This window comes from Phocoena sinus, chromosome 17, assembly GCF_008692025.1.
Source record: "Phocoena sinus isolate mPhoSin1 chromosome 17, mPhoSin1.pri, whole genome shotgun sequence".
NCBI classification, from domain to species: domain Eukaryota; kingdom Metazoa; phylum Chordata; class Mammalia; order Artiodactyla; family Phocoenidae; genus Phocoena; species Phocoena sinus.
Window position 1 is genome coordinate 11374295 of NC_045779.1, and position 22254 is coordinate 11396548.

At 38.6% G+C, this 22254-nt stretch overlaps 1 protein-coding gene across 1 annotated transcript in view; it reads right to left on the minus strand.

Annotated features, from left to right (window-relative positions):
- Nucleotides 1–4127: 4127 nt before the first annotated feature.
- ARMC1 (armadillo repeat containing 1) overlaps nucleotides 4128–22254 on the minus strand; it is a 34944-nt gene continuing 16817 nt past the window's right edge. The window contains 4 exon segments of the mRNA XM_032610352.1: nucleotides 4128–6337; nucleotides 7129–7203; nucleotides 7290–7406; nucleotides 19475–19664. Of these exon segments, the coding sequence (XP_032466243.1) occupies nucleotides 6146–6337; nucleotides 7129–7203; nucleotides 7290–7406; nucleotides 19475–19664 (574 nt within the window). The 3' untranslated portion in view covers nucleotides 4128–6145.

The window sequence follows — 22254 nt, forward strand, 5'->3', positions numbered from 1 at the left end:
TCACATTAAAGTCCTTATCGGAAGAGAATAGATTAGAAAAGAACTTCGGGAAACAGGCTAGTCCCGAAGCCATCAGTAATGAGGAGGCTTGGAGCTAGGCTTCAAGGTGGGCTTGATAAGAAGGGGGCAGGGCAAGAGGAAGCACAGCTTTGAAAGTGACCTATGCTGTTGTAACTTACGAAATAAACACGCTTAGGAATGAAGAGACCAAAGACACAACTAAGTGGTCAAGGGTACAGCAGACCAGGTAAGCGCTGAAAGAGTTTAAATGGTTAGGAAAGACTGGCAACAGCCCAAGTGGGCAGAGAAGCCTCCATGGAATAGCCTTGAAGAATAGATAGAATTTGGTCATTTGAGAAAAGAATGCATTTACTGAAGACTAAAGATGTCAGTTCAACTAAAAATAAGAATGTCAGATCAATTAGAAGAGCAGGACAGGTTACAGAGAATATTGAGAACATAATAATAATTTAGACTTGACACAATAAAAGTCACTAAAGGCTTAAAGCCAGGAGAGTAGAAAATAAAAACATATAATTATTTTGGCAACTATTTGGTCACTAAGAGGACCTCTGAGATTTAAATCTCAAACCTGGGGACTTCCCTGGCAGTCCAGTGGTTAAGACTCCATGCTTCCACTGCAGGGGGCGTGGGTTCAATCCCTGGTGGGGGAATTAAGATCCAGCATGACACGCAGCGTAGCCAAAAACAAAAAACAAAACAAAAAAAACCCCCAAACCTGACACTTATTTGTTATATTTAACTCCAGTTATTTTATTTTCAACCTTCAGTTTCCTCTGTAAAATGAGTACTAAAATCCCAGCTCACTGGACCGTTGGGATGATTAAAGGAGATTACACAAGTAAAAGCCCCAGTACATGGCCTGGAATGTAGTTAACGCTCAAGTAATGTTAAATGTTACTAAGAAGCAGGTGGCAGTAAACCAGAAGTACAGTAATTAATCCAAACAAGAGAAGACTCAAAATACCAAATACCCACCCCCTCGACATGGAAATACTACCATCATTGTTAATTTACCATCATAACTCATTCGTAAACACTCCCCAGATGTTCGGCACACACAGTATTACACTCCATAGTGTGGCAAACACTAAGAAATCCTAAGAAATACTCCCTCCCCTTACAGATCTTGATCTCAATAAGAAGTAATATACTTATGGAAAGTAACGGACCATAAATGACAGGTCCCAAACCTAAGTAAGTACCATAGCAGTTAAGAGAAAGAATGAATCATGGGGTGAAAAATGACCACAGGGGTGTAATGGATTTGAATAAAAAGCAGTGGGAAATACTCTGTACAGTGTGCAAGTTGCAAATATTTTTATTAAAGAAATGGGCATATCTCTTTAACGTGTTAAAGAACTTCTGTAAGTCCAGTAAGAAAAACCAAATCCTCCTCCCCCTACCAATAAATGAAAAAGGACAGAGACAACTCACAGAAAAAAATAAACAGCTCTTAAATACATAAAAAGCTCACTCTCAATCATAATAGATCCATTTTTTTAGACCACAAAGGGCTAAATATGAGATAACACAGTTGGAGAGAATGAAGGAAAGCAGGAAACCTCATAACCTGCTGGTGAGAGAGGAAACTGGAATAATTTCTGAGGAAGCAGGAACTATCTAAATTAAAAGCCCTCACAGCCTTTGACGTAGCAATTCTACATCTAGGAATCCATTCTACAGATATACTTAAGTAGCAACATTTGTAGAAGCAAAGGATTATAATCAAAACACTGGTTAAATAAACAGTGGAACATTAGAATGTTAACAATGTGAAGCTGTGAAAGAAGGAAGCTACTTTATACAGGGATCTAGAGTAATTTCTAAGATACACTTTAAGTGAAAAAAGTAGGGTGCAGGGCGTTATCTTACTTGTGTGGGACAAAAACATGAAAAAGTTGGTAAATTTATAGACTATCCTTGATGGGCACACAAACTTAGTAGCAATGGCTGTCCTCGGTGAGGGGAACCAGGTGACTAAGGTTCAAAGGAAGAGTCACCCATCACTGGATGCCTATCTTGAACATGTTAAAAAATTCAAAGTGTAACTTCCTACCAATCGAAACAAAATAAATCAAAACATTCAGTTATCGATATTGTCCATTTGTAGGATGGACAGATGACTTGCATCTTCTTTATGCATTTCTATAATTTTCATAAGAAAATGTTTTAAAGGAGATGAGAGTGTAAAGGAGGAAATTCTAGATAAGAAAGAATATGAGCAAATCTAGAGGGCAGGCTGAATACAGAATATTTAGGTTATAATACACAGGCAAGCCTAAATAAAGCAGACTTTTTAAGAGTTTTACAAACTTTATTGCACTGATTAAAATTCTAGGTCTCCATTTCATATTTCTAAAAAAGACTGTTTTTGAAACGAGATATACAACTGTGCCTCACATATAGAAAGGCTGTGGTAATGCTGCAGAACGTATGAAAGATTAGGTTGGGGGGCTAAGCTCTCACGGCATTTTTGGTGCTGGACAAAGCAGTGCAAACTAATCCACAGGCCTTTGTTGACATTAAAGCAGAAAAACGACAAAGGTACTGTTAAGATTAATTTGACACATCAGAATGTGGCTACTCTACAAGTAAAAGTAGCCAATTTCTGGCCACAGGCATGTTTCTTGTGGCTCAGGTAGTGTTTTAAGGGTCTGGAAAAGCAACCAAGTCCAGAAGCTCTGATTGTTAAAAGCCCACAATCCACGTGAGGAAGACGTGGTTTCCCTCTTTAGACAGGCTGGGTGCTCTCTGTGTGTTTTCCTACGTTGTGGCCTAAACAGACTCACTTCTTTCACGTACCTACCTCTTCTGGCCTCCAGACAGAGTTCTGGATTGCTAACAGACACCCGGGTGAAGTCACTGAACTGGAACGCTGGTGTTGGGAGACGGGAGGGCTCAGCAGGGGACCCAGGACGTAGGCTGCCCGTGAGAGGCGGAGGCCGGGAACTAGGCCAGGCCACGCAGTCTAGTCCTGGCTTCACCACTTATTAGTTCTGCGACCTGGGACTAATGAGTTACTTGTGTCTCATTTTCCCCCATCTATAAAATGGAGACGTAACAGTACCTGCCTCACAGTTGTTAAGGATTAAATGAACAAATATTTGTAAAGCACTTAGCACAATGCCTGGCACAGAATTAGTTTTTGTGAAATTTATTGCATGACCTCAGTCCTAAGAGAAATAAAAATTCACAGACTTTACACTTGACAGGTACAGCAAAGGAGAGGGGAACTCTCAAAGATGACAGTAAATGGAGATTTAGAAGGTATCTGCACAGAGGTAAATGAAGACAAGAGATGAGTTCTTCAAGGGTCAACATTTAGACAAAAATCAAATAGCTGAGGACTTAGCCTCAAAGAAAAAATCCCTCTGACTGGATACAGAAAGATAAGTCACATAAAGTGTGACTAGAAAGGCACAGTGTCTTGCTTGAGAATCAAAGACAAGAAGAGAATCATTTCAAACTTCCAGTAACAATAATTCCATCTTATACTTGTACCAGTACTATATATATGTAATATTCTAAAATAATTCTATAAGAATCAGGATATTATAAGTTAATTTTAACTTCATTCAATGGAGCATTATACCCCTTTCTCCTGCTTTTTGAAAAAATAAAAACCAAATGACAAAATAAATGGGGGAATTTGCCTAGCATTAATCAGCCAGAAATAAACATACCAGAAAAGAAAAAAAATACAGCCTGACATTTTTCCTATTTGCCCAACGAGTTAAATAGTACCCTCCATTTATTTTTTACTGATTAAAAAAAAAAATTCTTTGTTCATTCTCTTAAAAAAATATTTGAGCATTAAATACTAGCCAGGTACTACTACAGACCTTCTCAGTTCTCAAAGAGCTAAGTAGGGCACAGACACTGGTAAATATAATTTTAATCTAATGCAATAAACACTACAATGCATATATGTACAGGGGCACTGATCCAAACCCAGGAAGAAGCAGGTGTGGTGCTGGGAAGGAGATGAATGGAAGATGCCCGGGAATTAGTCGGATAACACACTTGCAGGGAGTGAGAAGGTGCCAGGCAGTGTGGATACAAACAGGCTTTAGCGAAATCAGTAATGCTTATACCACAAAAATGCAATATCCATTCAATTTTAATTATGTTACCTTTTATTATTTTACAATACATTTCAAAAAATGCTGTTACAGTTGCCTTAACTGCTCTCTATATATAAGACCTGGAATCAAAGAACACTGAGAATTAGAACACACAAACATCAAGCTGTAATACCTACTTGTGCTGAACAATTACTATCAAAAGGATGTCGTTTTCTAAATAAGCAGATGTGTGGCAATGCAAAATAAAATACAAACCTGTTAGAACAGTAAACTTTGTTTCAATGGCTATAGAAAGGAGGTGGTTTTGTTTTGTTTTGTTTTTTTCAACACATCCGGTCTGGCAGCAAGTTGTACTATGCATTTAAAGCAATACATGCCCTGAAAGCTTATATTTTCAGTTGTGCACATCACCTGAGTCAGAGCCCAGGTGAAAAAATATTACTCTCCATACCCTCAACACCCCTCCCTCTATAAGGTCACAATGTTCTTGAACTCAAGATTCTGGTTGGCGAACTATTTTACAATAATTCTTCTCCAGTGACACTGGATGCTTTTAGTTTTCTCTAAAAGAGAAGCAATGAAAACGCAAGGAAACCCTCCAGGGTCCAATTTTCACTTCACATTCTCCAAGGAGTTAAATAGCAGCTCTACATGTTGACGAAAAAAGTTTTCGATTTCCTCCTATTAGTTTTAAATCATATTAGCATTAAACTTTATCTGGAGTTAGTTGGATTTCCAAAAGAAAATTTTTTTGTTGCCAAATATTTCAGAAATTTAATAAAGCATTACATATATGTGATTAGCTCTTAAATCTATACCAAAAATATATATGTATATATATTTATATTTATTTATCTTACCTTTGCTGAAGTCCTGTTTTTTTCTGGCAGAAAGTTTAAGTGGACGGACAAATGCTGGCTTGCTTTCTTTATAAGCAATAATTTGAGTCTTTTTTCTTTTCATTCAATATGACTGCATGTTCATAATAAATTCACAAAAAGCAATACAAGGAAACACCTACTGAATAGGCATCTGCCAAGTGATTCATGTTTTAAGGTTAGACTCTACCAAATAGCACTATGGCATTATAGGCGTTCCATTTTTGTTTTCTTTTTTCAAGTTTGTCAGTTCTTTACTACTTTTTTTTTTCTTCTTCTCAGCAGGGGATAGTGTGTAATCACAAAGTAAGGCCTAGAGACCATTTACAGTCACTCCCAATATTAGGGTGGACATAATTCTCAAGAGCTGATATAAACCAAACTGAACAGCAGTCAACTAGAACCACATTTGGTCACATTCAAATGGTCTCCAATAACACTTTGCTGATACACATGTTTCCTTCTCGACTGATTTTGTGTTAATCTTTTAAAAATTATAACAACTAAGACTGCCAAGTTTTTGTAGAGTTGTATTTTTAGGGGTCTGTTACATTGCAATGAATATGTTTTAATTCACAAAATGTCACTAGTGACGTCCTTTCTATAAACATGGTTGGCAAAATAAAAAAGGCACAAAAGGGGAATTATGAGAAATGCTTTCAAAGCAAGTATCTTTTCATGAGAAAGAAAGAGTACCAAAGCAAGTATCTTTCATGAGAAAAGGCAAAGTGTTCAGTAATTCATGCACAACTTGAGCTAAAAAAAAAAAAACAACAAAAAACTTCTCTTCAGATAGGTCCTGAGGCTTGAGAAAACAAGTTTTCCTAATCACGTGCTTTGTGTAAAATAAAATGTAAAGCTGCACAAATACATGTTTGGTTTAACGGTGGACCCATGTTTTTTAAAAAGTGAGGCAATTTAAACAAAGGAAAACAAAACCAAAACACCTTCATAAACAAAGCAATTCCACCTGTAGCCTGTCCTTTTTACCACTTAGTGGGGTAAAATGTCCAGTAAAATGTAAAATGCAGCATTCTTAATCATGTAATCTAGAAACTTTTCATGATAACTTATTGCAAATTGCACTTGACAGTTCACCACAACAATGGAAAACTGGCCCCTTGTTCGTTTACACAGTCCTTGAGCCCCAAACTGAAGTCACCAGTAAAATGATCTGGATAAAAAGTTTGCAGCTGTGCTCAGCCAGCTAGCTCCACCCTCTGGGTGTGAGCCCACCCGGGACACTGCTTTGTCCTGCTCCTTTGTGGGACTCTCGTCCTCAGGCAGGTAGTCGGGCAGCTCTGTGTTCTGTTCTACTTCCACAGGCGTGTCTTGGAACGGGACCAGCATCTGATGCAGAGAGCACGTTAAGAGTTGTTACAAAGTCAACCTAATTGATATAGGTACATGTCAAACGTTAAAAGTCAACTTTATTTCTCATTGTCATCACCATATTTATTCTCAGAGGTTATATTCCTTTAAAAAGTATCCTCTTCTATGAAGGTAGGCCCAATTGTTGAGCACTGTGTAAGCACAGAAGGAAGAAGTAGACGTGAAAATTCTGATGCTTTTCTCCTGAGGCTCCAGGAATAAATGTTCAACCTCTATTTAAAGACGACAAAAACAAGCAACCGGCTGCTATGGGGCCCTGAAGGGCCAATGAACCTCCTTTCTGTGGAAACTCAAATGAGCTAAAGCCATACAGATTCCTCTTCCCTATCAGATTCCTCTTCCCTATCACAAAGCCAGTGGAAAGAGTAGCAAGATGCAGAGATTATCACTATATATACCTGCCCAACGATGGGACTGGATCTTTATTTTTGGACTGGCAAAACCAATTAAGGGTTAGAAAGTATTTAAAAACCAATGCAAGGAAACCACATATCCTTTATTTCCAAATAAAATCAGCAAGACATCTCCACTGACATCAAGAACAGAGTCTGAGAGATTCTGAAATCCACCAAAGATCTCTCTGTATTTCTAAAAGTGTTAACTGTTAACCAAGAAACATTAAGATAATCTGACTCAGCCACATCGCTATATACTCAGCAGCTATTAGTCTAGAAATACTAGCAATCTGCTGGCCACAAGGGACAATCAAGAGGGAGTCAAGCATAAAGCAAACTAAATCGAGCTTTTACCTCTTCTCCACTTTCGCTTTTCACGACTTGCTGAGCCTTCATAACCTTGGTTGATGCTATCGCTGATGCCAAAGCCTAGGCCAGGATAGAAAGACAACAGTTTTGAACACGGATGTGTTTACCCGTAACCTCAAGCATATTTAGCCATTTAAAATACCAACCTCTGCTTTCAGATCCGAACGGATTCGCACCACACATCTTTGAACAGCCATTTGAAAAGTAAAGCTAATAACGCCTTTGATTTTTAACAAAGCTTCTTCACACAGGTTTCTCCGAGACTGAAAAAGTAAAAGCAAATTGCTATTAAAACTAGCAAAATAATAAGGGAATAAATCAAATCAAACAACACTGAACTAGTCTTTATATTTGGGGGGAAGGAGGGAACACAGGGCAAGGGAAAGCTAATGTCCCTATTTCAATTCTACAATCACATATTTGAGGGCACAGAAAGGGTGGTGCTTAGTCAAGTTTATGAAAATTTATAAGATCCAACAAAATAGTAATTCCTGCTAGATTTTTTCAAGCTTCATTACTAATATTTAATTTTAATCATTTTAATCAGAAATAAATTTGCCAATGTTAATTTAAATCTTAAACCAAACAGAATGGAAGAATAATACAGAAAACATGCTGAAAAGCAGAGTTTCCTCAAGCTCAAGGGTGGGCAAACTACGGTCCAACAGCTGTTTTTGTAAATAAAGTTTTATTGGAAACACCCACACCTATCTGTTTACATACTGTCCAAGTCTAGTTTCACCCTCTAGCAGAGTTAGTAGTCATAACAGAGACCATATGCCTGCAAAACCTGAAGTGTTTACTATCCAGCCCTGTAAAGAAAGGGTTTACTGACCCCTGCTCTAGCTTAAAAACCTCCAGGGATAGATTCTAACAGACTGAAGTTAGAATTAGTGAGCATTCAGTGTAGGAGTCACTATTTTTTAAATCACTTGGTATTTATATCACGGCATCCATCATTCATGGCATTCTCGGTGGTTACCACTGTATTCTCAAGGGTTATCAATATCCACTTTTTGGTTCTCATTTTCCTCTTGACAACACACCATAACATACTCCCTTCAATGCTTCTTTGACTTCTTAATAATACACCACCCTGGTGTTCTGCTTACACCACTGAGTATTTCATCTGTCTCATTTTATCTCCAAGGTCCAGTGCTAAAACTAAGTGATTTTCTTTCTACTTCATCCCTCAGTAGATTATTCAGATCACTTCAACCATCACTACCATGTAGAAGCACAGAAGTCTACTTCCAATATGATTTTATTTTCATTTGTCTACAAACACATCCACGTGGATAACAAGTGGTCATCTTAAACACAAGATCCAAAGAGAAAATGAATTAAAAAGTAACTACAGTTCTCCCCATCCCTCCCTCCTCCTCCAACCCATACATCGAATCAACATCTCTAAATTATCCTGTTTCTGTATTGAGACCAGACTCCGATTCAGTACCTCTGAGGGGACAGGAATCAGCAAATGACACCAAGTCTCTGGGTCATAGCCTAGGAAGCACTGCCTTCAATTACCTGATTCATTCTTTTCTACTGAATAAAATCAGTCTTCAAACTTATTCCCACATCCTTCAAAACAACTCACATCATTGTTTATCTCCTACTTAAACTATTTTTCCACTTCTGCGTTTCAACACTATTCAGGCAAGGGTCTCGCATACAGTGGTGCATGGCAGCGCACGGGGCTCATGTACTGCACTGTCCCTTCTGCAAAGCGCCTTTGGTGGATTAGTGCCCAAAAGGTCCATGTTTATCTCTTCCACATATTCAACACCAGGTAAACTTAACAGTGAACGAAAGTTTACATAGCATATACAACATGAAAGTTAGGATACTACTAGTCTAATCTGTTTCCTTATTTTAAATGTGAGGAAACCAAAAAATATAAACGTTAAGCAACTTTCCTGGTTTATCACAAGAGTCTGACATTAAATTCCAACTATGTGTGACAGTGAAAAACCACACTCATGATGCCAACTCATCTTTATTTTAACACAAATTAACACATCTGCAACAGGTAAAGGGGGGTGTCCAACTCCAAGATGTAAACATGAGATCTTCAACAGAGCAAATAGGATCAAGAATTAGCTACGAAGGATGAGTAACTTCTTGATAGGGATAGAAGGTCAAGATCAGGTTTTAAGAATCATAAGCAGATCAAATTAAGAATTGGGCAAGGAGGTAGATGGGTCAAAGTTAACTGCCTGGCAATTGCTAGGAGAAGGGTTGGGGTGCTGGGGGGGGGGAGAAGGGGAGGGGGAGGAAGGAAGAGGGAGGGGGAGGAGGAGGGAGGGAGGGAGGAAGAGGGGGAGGGGGAGAGAGTGTAGATAGTAGCCTCTCTCCAATTTCTAAAGACTCCATGGTAGCATGATTTGCAGCTGAGGAAATAAAGCAAAGGGAAAAATGTGACAATCCAAAATCAGGAATATCTTTCTAAAAGCCTTGATACGTACACTAAAATAATGTACACTGCTTTCATTACTAGTGAGAGTAGACACGTTTCCCTGCGTAGCTGTCCAAAGCAGCAGTTAAGAGCGGGGTTCTGCAGCTAGACCCACGCTGCCTAGATTCAAATCCCATGTCCTTCACTTACCACTTCTACTACACCAGGAAGCTATTGAAATTTGGTGTGCTTCTGTCTCCTCATCTGTAAACTGGGACTATAAGTAGACCTTATACTTTTAAGAAAAATAAATGAGTTAACACACCAGAAAGGTACCTGCAAGTACTGCAATAAATGTTAGCTGATACTATTTACTGGAAATTACATCTCTTCCAGGAATTTCCCATTTTCCTGTTGGATTTTCTTTTGTTGATTTTTTTGATATATATTTTTAATTTTTATTCTTTTTAATTGGAGTATAGCTGCTTTACAATGTTGTATTAGTTTCTGCTGTACAATGAAGTGAATCAGCTCTATGTATACATATATCCCCTCCCTCTTGGACCTCCCTCCCACCCTCTCCCCCCATCCCACCCATCTAGGTGATCACAGAGCACCGAGCTGAGCTCCCTGTACTATGCAGCAGGTTCCCACTAGCTACCTATTTTACACACGGTAATAAGGCCACTAACCTGATGTCAATTATTCATTACAAATATTTTCCTACTTGTTTTTATGTTTTAAGAATACATTTAACAAAGCAAAAACTTTACTGTTAAACTAGAGCTCTTTCCTAAAGCAATTTCTTCCACATCCTTTTATTACTCTTAGGTATCTTCTTAGTTGTCTATGTGTGAAGGCTTGACATTCATGGCTCCCTTTCTTGGGAACATGCACTCTTCCACAGATATCCACTGGGTCACTCCTAAGTTTTGGCTAAATGTCAGTTTCTCCAAGAGGATTTTTAAACCATCCTATTTAAAACTATAATCCACCATCCCACCCCTTAGCGATCCCTAGCTACCTTCCCTTTATTTCTGTCCATGGAACTTACCACTTCTACTATACTATAAAACTTGGCTTGTTGACGGTCTCCTCCAACTATGAGATTAGCTTAATGAAGTCAAACATAGGATTCATGAGAACTTTTGCTTATTTTGGTCACCGCTGTATCCCTGGTGCCTAAAATAGTGCCTGGCACATACTAGGTGCCAGGTTATGCTGCCAAAACATTACAGTACAGTTTCACAGTTAACCTTTTTTTTTTTTTTTTTTGGATTTTAGCAATTACATTTTTAAGATATAGTGGCCTATATATATATATATTTTTTAATATATTTATTTATTTATTTACTTTTGGCTGCACTGGGTCTTCGTTGCTGCACACGGGCTTTCTCTAGTTGCGGAGCGGGGGCTACTCTTCATTGCGGTGCGCGGGCTTCTCATTGCGGTGGCTTCTCTTCTTGCAGAGCATGGGCTCTAGGCGTGTTGGCTTCAGTAGTTGTGGTGAGTGGGCTCTAGAGTGCAGGCTCAGTAGTTGTGGCACACGGACTTAGCTGCTCCGCGGCATGTGGGATCTTCCCAGACCAGGGCTTGAACCCGTGTCCCCTGCATTGGCAGGTGGATTCTTAACCACTGCACAACGAGGGAAGCCCCCTATGTGGCCTATATTTTTGTGTGTGTGAGCTTTGTTGGGTGTTATTATTTTGTTTCTGCTAGCTTTAAAAAGGAACTGTACTGTCTTCATTAACATTAAACAAATGGTACTGGTGACAATTTATACATCTTAATATCTTTCATTCAATTAATTTACATTTACCAGAACCTGCTTTCTAGAAACTTTTTGGGATCTTGTGGCCCCAGTTTTGAGAAGATAGTTGTTAACTTATTTGGCAATGTCATGGATGATATGCATATGAAAAGTTTTCCCCAATCCCTGTTTACTGAATCCTAAATCCTGAGGGCTAGGTGCCCCAATACCACAACTAGAAAAAGCTGTGGATAATCCAATGTAACCTACCTGGCACAGCTAAAGAGATAAGTGGTAATCCAACAGTTGCCACCCCTCAATATGTGAAGGTATATAACTTATCACTGCTCAAGATAACTTCAGGGAGACCTGCAATTCCAGTCAAGATGGAGTAACAGGGACCAGATTTACCCTCAAGGCTTAAACAACTAAAAACACAGACAAAATAAAATGAATAAAACAATGATTTCCAGGTGTTGGAAAGCAGACACCCCCGAGAGAAGGAAAGCAAATGAAGTTAGGCTCACCAGCACAGCAGCGGATTGCCTGGAAAATTTTTAGGCTGCAACTCACAAAGCAGGAAGCCAAGCAGAACCAGCAGTCTCCCCAAGTTGAGGACACAGTTGAAAATTCAGGGAGGTCAAGGCAACTATAATTCATAGCACAGAGCATGAGAGGACACAGTTGCACAAAGGGGGCCCCGCAGAGAGAAGACACACACCAGAGATCGGCAATGGGTTCCCCTCTGGTTTTCAGCTGAGTGATGAAGGGTGCACGAATGTGAGGAAACAACCAGGCTGGAAAGGAATAGAAGCAACCATCCTGCGTACTCACACAGGGCTGGGAATACTTCCTGTCCCCATCAGCCAGAGCAGAGAAAACTGATATACACAGGGCACAGACAGAGAACCCAGAAGAGTATGGCCTCAGTAGTGTAGTAAAATTATCTCTAGGTTAAACGGTGCTGTAGTCTGCCTACCAGAGCTTAAAGGCAAGACTCAAAAACATCTAATGTTTGCAAGTAACTTAACTGATCCAGAACAAAATTCAAGAATATTTAAAGGCTTTGCATACAAATACATGCTGTATCCCAATATGTAAAATTTGTAATATGTGGCATCCAATCAAAAATTATGAGGTGTGCAAAGAAGCAAGAAAATACAACCTATAACTAGAAAAATCAACCTACAGAAACACACTCAAAAATAACACATATGACTGAATTAGTTGACAAAGACATTAAACAGTTATTCTAACCATATTCTGTATGTTCAAGTAGACAGAGTATAAACTGTTAAGGAGATATAACAAAGGCTCAAATCAAACTTCTAGAGATAAATAAAATAATGCCTATGGTGAAAAAATTAACAGCAAAGTAAATACCGGAAGAAGAAAAATTTAGCAAATATACCAACAGAAACCAACCAATATGAAAGAGAAAAAGAGAATGAAAATGAAATTAACAGAGTATCAGTGAGCAATGGGACAACTTCACATGGTTGAATATGTCACAGGATTCCCTGAAAGACAGAAAAAGTACTTGAAAAAATAATGGAAAAAATTGCTGCAAACTATAAACCCAGAGATCCAAGAAGCTGAATAAACATGAAGAAAATGATACCAAAGCACATCATAAACAAACTGATCAAAAGCAATAATAAAAGAGAAACTATTAAAACAGGCAGAGGGAAAAAGTAAGATACATTACACATAGATGAACAAAAAAAAGAATGACAGAATTCTGAATAGAAACAATACAAGGGAGAAGACAGTGGGACAATATTCATAAAGTATGGTAAGAAAATGAACTGTCATCTAGAGTTCTATACACATAAAAATATCTTTCAAAAGAAAAATACAATAAGGACTTTTCCAGATACACAAAACTCAAAGAGTTAGAGACTTCAATATCCATCTGACTTTTTTTAAAATTAATTAATTAATTTATTTTTTGGCTGCATGGGGTCTTCATTGCTGTGCGCGGGCTTTCTCTAGTTGTGGTGAGCAGGGTCTGCTCTTAGTTGCAGTGCACAGGCTTCTCATTGTGGTGGCTTCTCTTGTTGCGAAGCACAGGCTCTAGGCGCATAGGCTTCAGTAGTTGTGGCACGCAGGCTCAGTAGTTGTGGCTCGCGGGCTCTAGAGTACAGGCTCAGTAGTTGTGGCACACGAGATTAGTTGCTCTGCAACATGTGGGATCTTCCCGGACCAGGGGTTGAACCCGTGTCCCCTGCATTGGCAGGAGGATTCTTAACCACTGCGCCACCAGGGAAGTCCATCTGATTTTCAAAAATGGATAGAACAGCTGGACAGAAGATCAACAAGGAAGAAGACAACTTAACACTGTAAACCAACCAAACCTAACAGACACTTGTAGAAGACTCCAACCAAAGGTATATACATTCTCAAGTGCACGTGGAACATTCGCCAGGATAGACCTTTAGGCCACAAGATAAGCCCCAACAAGTGTAAAAGAATTGAAATCATGCATATGAAATGAGATCAGAAATCGGTTAACAGAAGGAAATTTGGGAAATTTAGGAATATATGGAAATTAAACAACAAACTCCTAAACAACCAATGGGTCAAACAAGAAATCACCAAAAAAATTAGAAAATACTTTCTGATGAATGAAATGAAAAACTACATACCAAATCTGATAGTATGCAGACAGTAGTGCTCAGAGGGGAATTTATAGCTATAATAACTACATTAAAGTAGAAGAAAATCTCAAGCCAATTACCTAATATTCCATTTAAGAAACAAGAAAAAAGGGCTTCCCTGATGGCGCAGTGGTTAAGAATCTGCCTGCCAATGCAGGGGACATGGGTTCGAGCCCTGGTCCGGGAAGATCCCACATGCCACGGAGCAACTGAGCCCGTGCGCCACAACTACTGAGCCTGCGCTCTAGAGCCTGCGATCCACAACTACTCAGCCCACGAGCCCACGTGCCTAGAGGCCATGCTCTGCAACAAGAGAAGCCACCGCAATGAGAAGCCTGCTTGCTGCAACTAGAGAAAGCCCACGCACAGCAACAAAGACCCAACACAGCCGAAAAAAAATTAAAAAGAAACAAGAAAAAGAAGAGCAAACTAAACCCAAAGCAAATGGAAGGAAGGAAATAATAAAGATTAGAGCAGGGGAAAAAAAGAAATAGAGAATGGGGGAGGGGTGGATAGAAAAATCGATGAAACCACAAGTTGGTTCTTTGGAAAGAGCAACAAAATTGATAAAGCTTTAGCTGGACTGACGAAGAAAAGAGAGGAAGAAGACTCAAATTACTAAGAGCAAGAATAAAAGAGGATATATTATGACCAATCTTACCAAAAGAAAAGGGTTATAAGCGAATACTATGAACAACTATATGCCAACACATCAGACAACCTCTACGAGATGATATATGCCTCAGAAGACAGAACCACAGGGCTTCCTGTGGCGCAGCGGCTGAGGGTCCGCCTGCCGATGCCCTGGTCTGGGAAGATCCCACACGCCGCGGAGCGGCTGGGCCCGTGAGCCATGGCCGCTCAGCCTGCACGTCCAGAGCCTGTGCTCCGCAACGGGAGAGGCCACAGCAGTGAGAGGCCCGTGTACCAAAAAAAAAAAAAAAAAAGAGACAAAACCATAAACTGACTCAAGAAAATATGAATAAACCTATACAACAAGTAAAGCAACTGAATTAATAATCAGAACATTTCCCACAAAGAAAAGCCCAGGACCAAATGGCTTCACTGGTGAATTCTACTAAATGTTTAAAGAAGAATAACACCTATCCTTCACAAACTCATCCAGACACTTCCCAAATCCTCTTATGAAGCCAGGATTACCCTGATACGAAAACCAGAAAAAGACAACACAAGGGAAAAAAAGACTACAAACCAATACCCTGTATGAATACAGATGCAAAATGCCTCAATAATATACCAGCATACTGAAGCCAGAAGCACATTAAAAAGGTTATGCACCACGACCAATCGGGATTTATCCTAGGAATGAAGGGCTGGTTCAACATAGGAAAATCAACTGATGCAATACATGATATTAACAGAACTAATTCATCTCAAAAATAAAGACAAATAATAAGCAATTTTTTTTTTTTTTTTGCGGTACACAGCCCTCTCACTGTTGTGGCCTCTCCCGCTTGCGGGGCACAGGCTCCGGACGCGCAGGCTCAGCGGCCATGGCTCACGGGCCCAGCCGCTCCGCGGCACGTGGGATCCTCCCAGACCGGGGCACGAACCCGAGTCCCCTGCATCGGCAGGCGGACTCTCAACCACTGCGCCACCAGGGAAGCCCCAGCAATTTTTTTAAAAAATGGACAAAGAATGAACAGACATTTCTCCAAAAGAGAAAATCTGTGATAAATTAAAGACATACACAATAAACCCTAAGTCAACCACTAAAAATGACCAATAAGCATGTGAAAAGATACCATGATTGTAATTAGGTAAATGCAAATCAAAATCACAATAAGATACCACTTCACACCCACTAGAATAGCTATTTTTTTAAGAAATGGAAAATAAGAAATGTTGGCAGCGATGTGGAGAAACTTGACCCCTCACACCTTGCTGATGGGAACGTAAAATGCAGTGGCCACTGTGGAAAACAGTCTTGCAGTTGCTCGAAAAGCTAAACGTATCATCCAGCAATTCTACCCTTAAGAATATACCCAAGAGAACTGAGGACATATATCCACACAAAAACCTGTACATAAATGTTCATAGCAGAATTATTCATAATAGCCAAAAGGTGGAAATAAGCCAAATGTCCATCCTCAGCAGACGTGTACTACTTACTATAAGAAATGTTCAAAAAAAAAAAAAAAAAAGAAATGTTAATGGAGTCCTTCAGGCAGAAGGAAAATATTAGACGAAAACCTGTATTTACACAAAGGAATAAAGACCCCCAGAAATTGTAAATACGTGGGTAGACAGAAAATACTCTTATTTTTTAATGTCTTTAAATACTTGTAAATGGTTAAGATGGATGGTAATTCTATGCTAAGTGTAATTTACCACAAAAAATTTTTTTAATAAAAAAAGAGAATATTTAATGTTATAACAAAGTAATTTGGGGTTTATAACATGAAGAAGTAAAACATAACAAGAACACAAAGGCAGAGATAAGGCAGATGAAAGTATAGTGTTATAAGTGTCTCATGGTGATTAGTGTTAATTGAAGCTAGACTGATAAGTTAAAGATAAGCTGTGACAAAGTGAGAGAGTGGCATGGACACCAAACGTAAAATAGACAGCTAGTGGGAAGCAGCCACATAGCACAGGGAGATCAGCTCGGTGCTTTGTGACCACCTAGAGGGGTAGGATAGTGAGGGTGGGAGGGAGGGAGACCCAAGAGGGAGGGGATATGGGGACATATGTATATGTATAGCTGATTCACTTTGTTATACATCAGAAACTAACACACCACTGTGGAGCAAATATACTCCAATAAAGATGTTAAAATAAATAAATAAATATGATTTAAGACATGTTAAAAAAAAAGTTAAAGATACAGAAAATAAATCCTAAATAAAATTCAAAAATAAAAAAAAGATACACAAAATAAACCCTAAATCAACAAACATAAAAGAAAGGAAGGAAGGAAAGAGAATTAAGGCAAATAAGCTAACAAAGGAGATAAAATGCAATCATAAAAAACTTTCAATTACTCCAAAAGGCAGAAAAAGAGGAAAAGAGAACACATGGGACAAATAGAAAGCAATTAGCAAGATGGTTGTTTTAAATCCAGTCATATTAATAATCATATTAAAGGCAAATGATCCCAGCACTCCTGTTAAAAGGTAGAAATTTTTCGATTGGATTAAAAAAGCAAGGCCCAACTATATGGTGCCTCTAAGAAATCCAAGTAAAATACAGACACAAATACAAGATACACACTATAATCAAAAGAACGCTTGAGCAGCTAATATTAAAAGCAGACAAGGGACTTCCTTGGCAGTCCACTGGTTAAGACCTTGCCTTCCAATACAGGGGGTGTGGGTTCGATCCCTGGTCAGGGAGCTAAGATCCCACGTGCCTTGTGGCCAAAAAACCAAAACAGAAGCAATATTGTAACAAATTCAATAGACTTAAAAAATGGTCCATATAAAAAAAATATTAAAAAAAAGCAGAAAAGGTAGAATGAGTTGAGAAAAAACTACACTGTACAACTACTACTGTATAATACTTTAAAATACAGTACAATTGGTATTACATTTTCCTTAAACGTTTGGTAGAATTCACCAATGAAAATATCAAGGCCAGAAACTGTCTTTATGGAAAGGTTTTTAACTACGAATCCAATTTCTTTGATAGACATAGAGCTATTCATTCAGGTTATCCATTTCTTTTTGAGTGAGCTTTGGCAATCCATCTTTCAAGAAATTTTCCTGTTTCATCTACATTATCAAATTTATTGGCATAAAGTTATTCAAAATATTCACTTATTTTCCTTTCAGTGTCCACATTAAAAGATCTATAGCAATGCTGTCTCATTTCTGATACTGATACTTCGTGACCCTCTTTTATTCTTGATCAATTTGGCTAGAGGTTTATCAATTTAATTGATCATGTCAAAGATCAGCTTTTGATTTCATTGATTTTTCTGTTTTCCATTCCACTGATTTGTTTTTTTTGTTTCTTCTCTTCTGCTTACTTTGGATTGAATTTGCTTTTCTTTTTCTAGTTTCTTAAGGTAGAAGCTTAAGTCAGAGACCTTTCCCTTTTTGTATATAAATATTCAGTCATTTGGTGCTAATGAATTCCCCCCTAAACTCTGCTTTAGCTGCTTCCCACAAATTCTAATACTACATCTTTGTAAAAATATTTATTTTTGGCTGCATTGGGTCTTTGTTGCTGCGTGCAGACTTTCTCTAGTTGCAGAGAGTGGGGGCTACTCTTTGTTGAGGTGAATGCTTCCCATTGTGGTGGCTTCTCTTTGTTGCAGAGCAAGGGCTCTAGGCACGCGGGCTTCAGTAGTTGTGGCACATGGGCTCAGCAGTTGTGGCTCGCGGGCTCTAGAGCACAGGCTCAGTAGTTGTGGCGCATGGGCTTAGTTGCTCCACGACATGTGGGATCTTCCTGGACGAGGGCTCGAACCCACGTCCCCTGCCCTGGCAGGTGGATTCTTAACCACTGCGCCACCAGGGAAGCCCCACATTTTCATTTTATTCAGTTCAAAATACTTCCTAATTTCTCCTTTGATTTTATTGACCCATGGATTACTTTAGAAATGGGTTAATTTCCAAAATTCTTAGGGGGTTTTCCAAGTATCTTTCTGTGATTGATTTCTAACTTGCTTTTCATTGTGCTCAGAGAACACACTTTGCTTGGTTCTAATTCTTTTAAATCAGGACTTGTTTTATGGGACACAATATGGTCTATCTTGGTAAATGTTTCATGTGCACATGAAAAGAATGAATATTACCTTGCTGCTGAGTGGGGCTTTCTATAAATATCAGTTAGGTTAAGTTGATTATTAGTGTTGCGTCTTCTATATCCCTGTTGATTTTCTATATACTTCTTCTATTAATTGAGACAATGGTAATCAAATCTCCAGCTCTAGTTGTGAATTTATTTCTCCTTGCATTTCCATCAGTTTTTGCTTCATATACTTTGAAGTTCTATTACTAGGGCATAAATATTTGCAATGGTTATGTCCTTTGAATAACTGACCCGTTAAGCACAAAATGCCCCTCTTTATCAGAATAAAATGCTAATATTGGGACTTACTCTTTTCTTTTTAATTTATTTATTTTTAATTTTTGGCTGTGTTGGGTCTTCGTTGCTGCATGTGGGCTTTCTCTAGTTGTGGCGAGCGGGGGCTACTCTTTGATGCAGTCTGCGGGCTTCTCATTGTTGTGGCTTCTTTTGGTGCGGAGCACAGGCTCTAGGCATGTGGGCTTCAGTAGTTGTGGCACACGGGCTTAGTAGTTGTGGCTCGCGGGCTCTAGAGAGCAGGCTCAGTAGTTATGGCGCACGGGCTTAGTTGCTCCACGGCATGTGGGATCTTCCTGGACCAGGGCTTGAACCCGTGTCCCCTGCACTGGCAGGCAGATTCTTAACCACTGTGCCACCAGGGAAGCCAGGGACTTATTCTTAAAGACTGTTAGCAGGTGACACTGAGATAACCAGTTAACATGATTTGCCTCTTGCATGTTATGAACCATGTGTTTATAAAAGTCTTACCGTATCATCAAGACCATCTATATGCAAAACCACTGTTTTGGCACGTTTGTTTGTGGTTCCCAGAAAAAACTGAGCTTTCCTTCGACGTGAATTCATTTCATTGAAACTATCACCATCTGCCATATTGGAAGACTGAAGAATTTCATAGATTTCAGAGGCCAGCAGTTTTGTTTCTCCTGGAGTTGTAGTCCTTGAAAAGAAACATATAAATTAACAAAGTAGTCTTACCACTTCTACAGATTCTGTAATTTTATTCCTCAACTTGGCAAAACCTTGTTTTCTTCATTCTGATCTATACTTTATTTCTAGAGTCACATAGGCTAAATCTACTTAGATAAACAAAACAGTTATAGACCACAGACTGGCAAAAATGGTTATAGGAAATAAATACTCCCACCATCACTATTTTTAACTTCCTTTATTTCATAGTTCAAAGTGTCATCATTTTCATACAGTAATAAATTCCTTTCTGGAAGATTTTCAATTTCTATCTACTTAAAACCAAAAATTTTTAAAAGAATAACATAGTCAAATCAACATGATGGTCCCACTGTTGTTCTAAGTATGTTTTTCTGGTATACCTCATAGGACTAATTTTATTGCTGCCCTTCCTACGAAACAGTTAAGGGAATACCTCTATAGACACAAATCTCCCTTAAAGCTAAGTAAAATTTTGTCTTAGGCAGAATGAAATTTGCAAAAGCATATATGCAAAAATGAAGTAAAAACGATTACAAAAAAATGGTTCTGGGGCTTCCCTGGTGGCGCAGTGGTTGGGAGTCTGCCTGCCGATGCAGGGGACACGGGTTCATGCCCCGGTCCAGGAGGATCCCACGTGCCGCAAAGCGGCTGGGCCCGTGGGCCATGGCCGCTGAGCCTGCACATCCAGAGCCTGTGCTCCGCAACGGGAGAGGCCACAGCAGTGAGAGGTCCGCATACCGCAAAAAAAAAATAAATAAATAAATAAATAAATATATATATATATATATATATATATATATATATATATATATGATTCTGAAGAACCTAGGGGCAGGACAGGAATAAAGACACAGACCTAGAGAATGGACTTGAGGACATGGGGAGGGGGAAGGGTAAGCTGAGACGAAGTGAGAGAGTGGCATTGACATATATACACTACCAAACGTAAAATAGCTAGCTAGTGGGAAGCAGCCGCATAGTAGCTCGGTGCTTTGTGACCACCTAGAGGGATGGGATAGGGAGGGTGGGAGGGAGACGCAAGAGGGAGGGGATATGGGGATATATGTATACGTATAGCTGACTCACTTTGTTCTACAGCAGAAACTAACACAACACTGTAAAGCAATTATACTCCAATAAAGATGTTAAAAAAAACAACGAAGTTACTTCTTGATCTCGGCACTATATGAGGTATCACAAATATCTACGTATGTTGCTGTTCAACAAATTAATGATAAATAATTATTGCCTTATTTTTTAAAAATGCCTTTAAAACCAAAAAGAAAAAGCCAAGAGCATCTACAGATTTGGAAGCAGGTATCTTAGTCTTTAAAAAAAAAAAACCAACAAAAATTACTATTCAAATACTGTGATTCAAAACATTCAAGTACAAAAAGTCTAGAGTTATATGGTACAGTTGGCCATAAGCCTAAGAAAGACTATATAATTAAACAAGTACTAGTTGCCCTAAGCTTCTTAGTCTAGTGAAAATTGAAAGAACTGATTAATGCCCTGGATTTAGTTCAGTCTTTAAAATATGACACCCAAGAAAAGACTATCTTGAAAAGCTCTTTCATCTAAATAACTGGAATTCTGCTCTCAGTAATTTACTATTCCATAATGAAGTATATTGATTCCTCACCACTTTTTCTAAATAGTTATCTATATTGAAAATGTTCAAAATGTTATTCATAAAACACAACTGAAAGGTGAACTCTGATCTTCATTATATATCAAAAATAATTTTCATTTTGAATGTATTTCCTCACTAGTCATAAACACCAATTCACTCTAATCCTATATAGATGCTATTAATAACATTTTATACCGCCTATAAAAGCCAGTTAAGACTTCCATATACTTCATGAAAGCAGTGAATATACTATTTTAATGTTAAAGACTTGCTATCATCTTTTGAAGATCTTCACAACTTTTCCTTTAGGAGTTGGTTTTGCTTTTTTTTTTCTGTGTTGTTCACTAAAAAAAGTGTTCTTATAACATTTATGCAACTCAGAAAATCATCCTTCATCTTTCAATGCAAAACCAATCCTAACTTTAAAAGGGTTCTAAGAAGGCAGTCAGCAACTCTGCTTAGGTAACAATGAACTCCAAAGGCAGGAAAACTATGATCCTTGAGCAAAAGTCCGTCATTTACATATCATCTCTGGCTGCTTTAACCCACAAGGGCAGAGCTGAGCGCCGCAACAGAGACTGTGAGCCCAACAAAGCCTAAAATAGTTACTATCTGGCTTTTTATTTTACAGAAAAAAAGTTGCCACCCTCTGTTCTAAAAACTTTACAAAAAACAACATAAAAATCAAGGCAAAATGGAGCAGCATTTTCAAGAATCACAAGAAAACAAAAGATGAACCATGGGTGCAGTCCAGTTTTCCTTCAAGTATCAAGGTTACAGAAAAGGAATTTTAAACATGAAGGAACTCAAGGAATATTAGAGTCTTACTTGAGCAATCTACTAGAGAATTAAGCTTCAACCAACAAAGAGATGACTAGGAAAACTAGCAAAAGGACTGATGATGAGCATTTTACACATTTAACTGTAGATCTAAATTTAAAACTAA